Source organism: Columba livia, chromosome 13 (assembly GCF_036013475.1).
Source record: "Columba livia isolate bColLiv1 breed racing homer chromosome 13, bColLiv1.pat.W.v2, whole genome shotgun sequence".
NCBI lineage: Eukaryota > Metazoa > Chordata > Aves > Columbiformes > Columbidae > Columba > Columba livia.
Window position 1 is genome coordinate 12,957,018 of NC_088614.1, and position 6,845 is coordinate 12,963,862.

The window sequence follows — 6,845 nt, forward strand, 5'->3', positions numbered from 1 at the left end:
CCACCAGTCCCCCTTCCAGATGATGCTCTGGATGCGGTTCATCTCCCTCCATGCAGCCCCAGGTCCTATTTGGGGCAGGTAGACCTTACCAGGAGGGGGATGTTTCATCCCCGACAGCTCGTAGCGATTCCTGGTGACTTGTCCAGTTTGGGAGAGGGATGCTCCAACACGTCACTGGGCTGGTGAGGGGCATCAGCCAAGGATTTGGCATGATGGAGGTAAAAAGGGGAAAGAAAATATCCCCGAGTCAGCTGGGGGAAGTGGCCGAGGGGGAAATGACGTGGCTCTGACGGTTGTTGCTGTTGCTGTGAGCTGGAGCAGGAGGTCACTTGCCAACCCACAGGAAGGCGCGAGGGGTTTGCAGAAGGGAAATGAAGACACAGCTGTTGACTCAGCTACAAGCCCTGGCGGGGCACAAAGAGGAGCAGAGCCAGCAGGACGAGAGGAGCAGAGCACCGTGGGACAGCCAGGGACAGCCAGGAGACCCCACAACTCAGCATGAACCCGTTTCTAGGCACTGTCCTGCTGCTCCTGGTGCTGCCCGGTGAGTGGTGGGTGAGAGGGACATGGACCCCCCCAGCATAGGGGGTATCTGGGCTTGGGGGTGGGTTTTCCCATGGGACAGGGTTGACCCAAAGACCATGGTGGGGTTTCACCCCAAAATGTGGCCAGACCAGAAGGGAGTGTCCCCGCTGGGATGTGCACAGGTGAGTGGAGCAGGGTGGGTTGTTTGCTGCTGGGGGCTCTTTTAAAACCCTGGACCAGCAGCCCAGGGTCTCTCCTGTGAGCCACCCTGAGGGGACTGGACGCGGCGACATGTCAATAGAGGCATGGTGGCTTTGCCCTCACCAGCCCCAATGCCTGTCCAGCTGCTTTTGGAAGCCAATGTGACTTCAGGGCTGCTCCTTTCAAGCCTGTGGGCAAGGGGAGGACTGGCCCTAGATTTTGGGGCTTTCCCCCCATTTGCCCATGTGCTTTTCTTCCAGATGCTGCCAGGGGACAGGAGAGCTGTGCTGGTGAGTGGTCCCTCCCATCCCTGCCCTTGCCCCCGGTGCCCACCCAGTGCCATGGCACCCAGTGGTCACCCTGGTCCCCTTCTCCCCAGCCCTGAGGCGGGGTGACAAGCACCACTGGTGCTGCAACATCTTGGTGGAGCTGGAGCAGCGCAGTGATGGGACCCTCAGCCCTGATTTGCCCCGGCGCTGCCGGGAGCTGGGGCGCTCCAGGAGCCCCGCGTGTGCCTGCCTGCGGGAGCGCTGGCTCAGGTAGTGGGCAGGGGTGGCTGTGGCGGGGTTTGGGGGCTCAGCCCCCCGTGTGCCCCTCTCCCACAGCCCTTCTGCCCCACAGGCTGCTGCAGTCGGCAGGGCCGGGGCTACGCAGTGGGCTGGCTGGGTTGAAGGTGCTGCTCCTGAACGTCAGCAGGGCTGTCACCCATGATGTCCTCATCACCTTTTCTCCCACAGAGGTGAGATGTAGCTCTCTCCCTTGCTCGGAAAGCTCCATGCCTTCCAAGCATCCCTTGAACCCTGCCTCAGGGCTTGGCGTGCCACGGCGTGCTCTTCTTCCAACTTGCTCCGTGGACTCACGTCAACTTCACCATCCCTTGGCAAGGAGTCATGACAAATGGTGCTTGGGAGGAGAGAGCTCTCCCTCAGGAGCTGTCCCAGCAGCAGGTGGGGGGACAGAGGGAGGAGGAGGAAGAGGAAGAGAAGGAATCTGTGGGATTTGCACCTCCTACCCACTCTCAGGCTCTCTCTGGATGTCCCAGGAGACTCAGCCTGATCTAGTTGCAAGATGTCATTGCTCATTGCAGGGGGTTTGGATGAGACAACCTTTGAAGGTCCCTTCTAACCCAAACTGTTCTATGATTCTATGATTCATGTCCCATGTGGTGATGGTGGATTGGGGCTCCCCTGGGAACTGCTCCCAGCTCTGCCCCTTCCCTGCTGGGTGCTGGGGATGAGGTTCTCCCCTTCTGCCCCTGGGGCTCCTGATAATGTTGGTGAGCAAAACCCACCCAGGCTAGGCTGAATTTGTGCCTGAAGCAAGGCTGGTGGGTCCTGAGCAGAGAGGTGATGCTACCAGCAAACAACCCCCCATTGCTGTTCTCCACCGCAGGGCCCCATGACGCTGAACATGACAGAGAAGGGGAAGGCAGGCAAAATCCAGCTTCCTAAGGAGATATTCCAGTCCCTGAGCAGCCAGACAGAGCGTGTGGTGGTGACAGTCCTCAACATCCACCAGCTTGGCATGTTCAAGGTATGAGCTGGCATTGCCAGCATCTCTCCAGCCACCAACACTTGCCACCCGCTGCCTGGGCTCAGGCAGCACTGTCCCCATGCAGGAGCTCAACCAGAGAGGGCAGGTCCTGGACAACACCGTGGTGGGCATCACGGTGGGAGAGATGAGCATCTCCGGGCTGCAGGACCCTGTGCAGCTCACCTTTGCCCACAGGCAGCTGCCACACGTAAGTGAGCCATGTCCTCCCTCCATCTCTCCTCCAGTACCGCTCACTGTGGCATTGGGTGATGCTGCTGTCCCTCCTTGCAGGGTGTTACTCCACAATGTGTCTTCTGGGATGTCAGCAAAGGTATGGTCATCACCAGGACTGGGCAGGGGGCCAGGCACAGGTGCTGTGCCCAACACTCATGGCTGTCACCATGTCTGTCACAGGGCAGGCAGGAGGCTGGAGCAGCAGCGGATGTGTCACACAGCCTGAGGACAAGGGGACAATCTGCTCCTGTGATCATCTCACCTTTTTCACCCTACTCCTGGTGACAAACCCATTCCCTGTATCTCCTGCTCGTATCCCACTGCCTGCCCCTTCTCAGCAGCCCCTCAGGTGTCACCAGTAGCTGCACAGGGACAGTTGTAGCTGGTCCCAGGCAAGCCCAGGTCCCAAAATCAAGCCCAGTCTTAGCTCAGGAGGGCAGCAGCTCAGCAGAGTGGGAACAGGGTGGAAATGGCCCCCAGGCTAGTGCTGGCTCTGGAACAGCAAGGCTTGAGGTCCCATCTCCTGATAGAGGCTCCCAGGGAGGTGCTCATGGTGGTCCATCTTAGCCTTCACACTCATCCCTCAGTCCACCTCAGGGAGCATCTCCTCTGAGCCACCACCACCCAGCTCCCTCCAAATACCTTCTGGGGGGACAGACCAGAGGGCTTGTGCGGGCTCCCTGCAGCAGCCCACTGGGGTTGTCAGCCCCATGGCTCTGGTAGCTGCAGTCAGGTTTTCTAGGTTCGTACAGAGCCTGTCTAACCCAATGTGTGCATGTTTGGTAGAACCCAGCTCTGGACAGGTCTACGGCACAAGCCTTGATGGCCGTTGCCAGCACTGGCTGCGGGGTAGCCATGGCTTTCTCCATCTTCACCATTGCCTTCTGCATCTTCTTAAGGTAGGATGTGCCAGAAGGCCCCAGGTACTCATCAGGCTGGGAGAGATGTGGGGAAATGGTGGTGTCTCTGCATGAACCTGCTGTGATACAGCATGAGACCCTGCTCAGCTGTGACCCACACCTTTTCTGCTCCCTCTGGGGATGCTCAGGTGCAGGTTCAGATCCGAGGAGACTCTCCGCATCAACCTGGGCCTGCACATGAACCTTGTGGGCAGCCTTTTCCTCCTCAACCTGGCCTTCCTGCTCAACAGTGGGCTCTCTGGTGGGACCCAACCAGCAACCTGCAAGGTGCTGGGGGGGGTCACCCACTACTGCCTGCTCTGCTGCTTCACCTGGATGGCGTTGGAGGGCTGCCACCTCTACCTCCTCTTTGTCAAGGTCCTTGGCACCTACATCCACCACTACCTGCTGAAGCTGTGCCTGGTGGGCTGGGGTGAGCACCACGAGCCTGGGCAAGAGCTGGGGGGAGCAGCAGACAGTGGGTTACAAGCAGAGAGGGAACGGGGTGGTGCAGTGACAGGCAGAGGGCGAGCAAGCCCTTGTCCTGCCCACAACTCTTCCAAGTGCTGTGGTCAGGGCTGAGAAGTGTCTTATATGGGCTTGGTGTAGCAAATTCAGGGCAGCACCCACAGGGACCCTCCATCCCGCTGGGGACCAGCCTCCTTCTCATTGAGCAGGTGATGTCCTCCAGGGTCTTTGTTACTCCATTGCCAGCCCTCCATGGGCACCTTAGGGCACACTGGAGCAGATGATCCCACAGAGAGGTTAAGGGACACGTTGAGTCCTGCTGCCCAGCACTGTACTTCCTCCACATCACGTCCCAGCAGTGACTGTTGTGACCCTGCGGCCCTTGTGCAGGTCCCTAAGCCCCATCTACCCCGAGGTCATCACATCCAGGACCATGCAGAGACCCCAAACTTACCACCTTACCCACCACTTGCCTTTCTGGCCTCCTCCATGTGTCTCTCTTGTCCTTCCAGGCTTCCCTGTACTTGTGGTGGGGGTGGCAGGAGTCATTGGGAGCTATGGAGAATACTGCATCCAGACCATGGACCACCAAGTCATAGTCCACCTGTGCGTGTGCCACTGCCCACAGTGCTTACGTGGCCCTTTGGCATGGGGAGCGGTAACCTGGTCCTGCTGGGAGCATGGTGGTGGGGTTGCACCCATCCTGCTTGGCTTTACGTCATGCTTCCACTTCCCTAATCCTGATTACAACACAGGAGCTTTCTACATCTGTGGCAACCACCGCTTCTGCTGCCAAGCCCCCTTGGTCATGTCCACAGGCCTCCAGGTCATGGAAGGACATCCAAGGCTCACCTGGAGCTTCCCCAGGCTGAGCAACCTTAGGGCGATGGATCCACACCCCTATCCGTGCTGCTTTCCCTTGGCCTTGGCAAACCTCACCAGCACAAGGGTGTCCCTGCATCCCCCAACACATCCCCATGGGGAGGCTCCCATGGGTGCTGCCACAGCTGGCAGAGCTGCTGGAGAAACCGCAGTTGTCACTTTTCAGGTGCTGGATCACTTCCAAATATCTCCTGGTCCACTACATCACCAACTGCGGATACTTTGGCCTCATCTTCCTCTTCAACATGGCTGTCTTCGGGGTAGTGACTCAGAAGATCTGCTGCCTGCAGGACACAGGGACAGTGCAAGGGGACCGCAACACCTGGAAGGTGGCCCTGGTGGCAATGGGGCTCTTCTGCCTGCTGGGAGCCACCTGGGCCCTGGTGTTCCTCACCCATGGCACCTCCTCTACGTTCATGCTCTACCTCTTCACCATCCTCAACTCTCTCCAAGGTCAGGGCCAGCTCTGAGCTGGGCTCCCTGGGCTCTAGTGGGGAAGATGGAGGAGGCAGGAGCCAGGCTGGCAGTGGGTTGACCAGGGGTCCCAAGGCACCAGCACCTTCCCAGCACTGTCATGTCCTTTCCTTCGGCAAGGCATGTCAAGCATCAGGTCCAGCCACCAGCATGGAGCTGGTCATGGCTTCCAACCTTGTTCACTACAATGAGGGTGGTTTTCTTCCAAGGAAGCCATTCCTTAGTAGAGGAACAGGGACGTGATCCACCCAGGGCATATCCCAGCCAAATAGCTCACCCTGAAGCATGGGGAGACCCTCCTGCAGGAGCAGGAGTGAGCTGGAGGAGCTCCCTCGAAGCAGTAGGGAGGTGCCAGCAGCATCCTGGCAGGATGTCTCCCACCATCTCCTGCTGCTGCTGAGTCTCTGCCTTCCTTTCCCTGCAGGAATTTTCATATTCATCTGGCTGGTCATTCTTTACTACCCGAAGACAAAGGAGACCACTGGCTCCCTCACCCACATCATCAAACACAACAAAACCACCACAGTCTCCCAGGACTAGCTGCTGGCTCAACCTCCCTCCCTGCCTGTGCATGCACCTGCTGCAAGCAAGCTTTGATCCTAATGGATGCAGCTCCCCCATAGAGGACAAGACCTCAGTTTACTGTGCCTCAGTTTACCCTTCTGTGGGCATGATCCACCTTAGAAGGGCTCTTTGCTTCAGCCCTTTCTTTCTTAGTGGCCTGTCTTGGGCAAGGAGCTCTGGAGACACCCCTCTGCCAAAGTCCCTCTGGGCTGTAGCTCCTCCATGATCTTGAAGTGCTCGTGATCTCATTCCCCAGGGGCTCTTGCAAGGGTGAGGAGGGAGCCATCAGCCAGGATGGAGCCACCCCACTCTTCACTGGAGATGGCCTTTGGTGCTGGACCAGCCCAGTGATGGGTTTTCCTGCTGTTGGAGGTGGGAAGATCAACTTGGTCCAGCCTAGACTCAGGATGTTCAGCTCTGGGAACTGGCAAAAAAAGAGGAATCCCGTGAACTTCTTTGCAATATGTCCTCTCTGAACGAAGCGGGGCCAAGCTCTTCAGGCAGGGACCTGCGGTATGTTTCTCCTGCAAAACACCCTCTGAGACCAGCAATGGTGGTTGTGGTGACACCCTGCTTCAGCCAAATGGACACACACAGCTGCCTCACAGGGAAAACACTTATCTTCTCCTTCTCTGTGTCTTAGTATTAAATCTCTGCCAGATGTCTGAGCATTATGAGTTTAGTGTTTGATGCTTAAAATATTGTTTGTTATTTGCTTTATATTAGGGATGTATTGATGGGCAAAAACCTTGCTGGCAACTTGTGACGAATGAAAGATCTGTCATGAATGAAGGAAGAAATGTGTATGGATAAGTGTATGTACACACGTGCATGCAGGCACAGAGCAGCCCTTTCTCTGCTCATGCTGCATCTGTGTCTCACAGAACCACACAAAGTCCGGCAAGTATCTCGTGTGGGTACCTCCATCTTCTCACGTGCCTGAGTGACTCTCTGGGGAGGAGGAAAGCAGAAGGAATGAATTTCTCATCCCTGGGTACATGTTTCAAGTCCAGTGATTGTGGGTCAGGAGGGAATAAGAAGGTCCTAGGGATGCTACACCAAACA

The 6,845-nt window shown here is 57.3% G+C and overlaps 1 protein-coding gene across 3 annotated transcripts; it reads left to right on the forward strand.

The window, feature by feature from the left end:
• The first annotated feature begins 348 nt into the window (after positions 1 to 348).
• On the forward strand, positions 349 to 6,454 carry ADGRG3 (adhesion G protein-coupled receptor G3). 3 transcript variants are annotated; one of them, XM_013370498.3, is made up of 13 exons: positions 352 to 544; positions 987 to 1,016; positions 1,106 to 1,265; positions 1,348 to 1,465; positions 2,119 to 2,259; positions 2,345 to 2,467; positions 2,551 to 2,590; positions 2,674 to 2,774; positions 3,280 to 3,392; positions 3,542 to 3,825; positions 4,373 to 4,466; positions 4,909 to 5,195; positions 5,641 to 6,454. In XM_013370498.3, the coding sequence occupies exons 1-13, from the start codon at positions 499 to 501 to the stop codon at positions 5,754 to 5,756; spliced, it is 1,653 nt and encodes a 550-aa protein (XP_013225952.2). In that variant the 5' UTR covers positions 352 to 498; the 3' UTR covers positions 5,757 to 6,454. The 3 variants fall into 3 exon arrangements, with proteins under 3 accessions (XP_064885300.1, XP_013225952.2, XP_021157082.2); XM_021301407.2 differs by lacking the exon at positions 2,345 to 2,467; XM_065029228.1 differs by lacking the exons at positions 1,106 to 1,265; positions 1,348 to 1,465 and having other exon boundaries at positions 349 to 544.
• The last annotated feature ends 391 nt before the right edge of the window (positions 6,455 to 6,845 follow it).

Bases quoted from the DNA above. Each gene is read 5' to 3' on its own strand.
- ADGRG3 (XM_013370498.3), top strand. From the start codon at position 499: ATGAACCCGTTTCTAGGCACTGTCCTGCTGCTCCTGGTGCTGCCCG. The intron at 2,591-2,673 runs GTATGGTCATCA...TGTCTGTCACAG, and splicing joins CTTCTGGGATGTCAGCAAAG to GGCAGGCAGGAGGCTGGAGC. The intron at 4,467-4,908 runs GTGCGTGTGCCA...GTCACTTTTCAG, and splicing joins CACCAAGTCATAGTCCACCT to GTGCTGGATCACTTCCAAAT.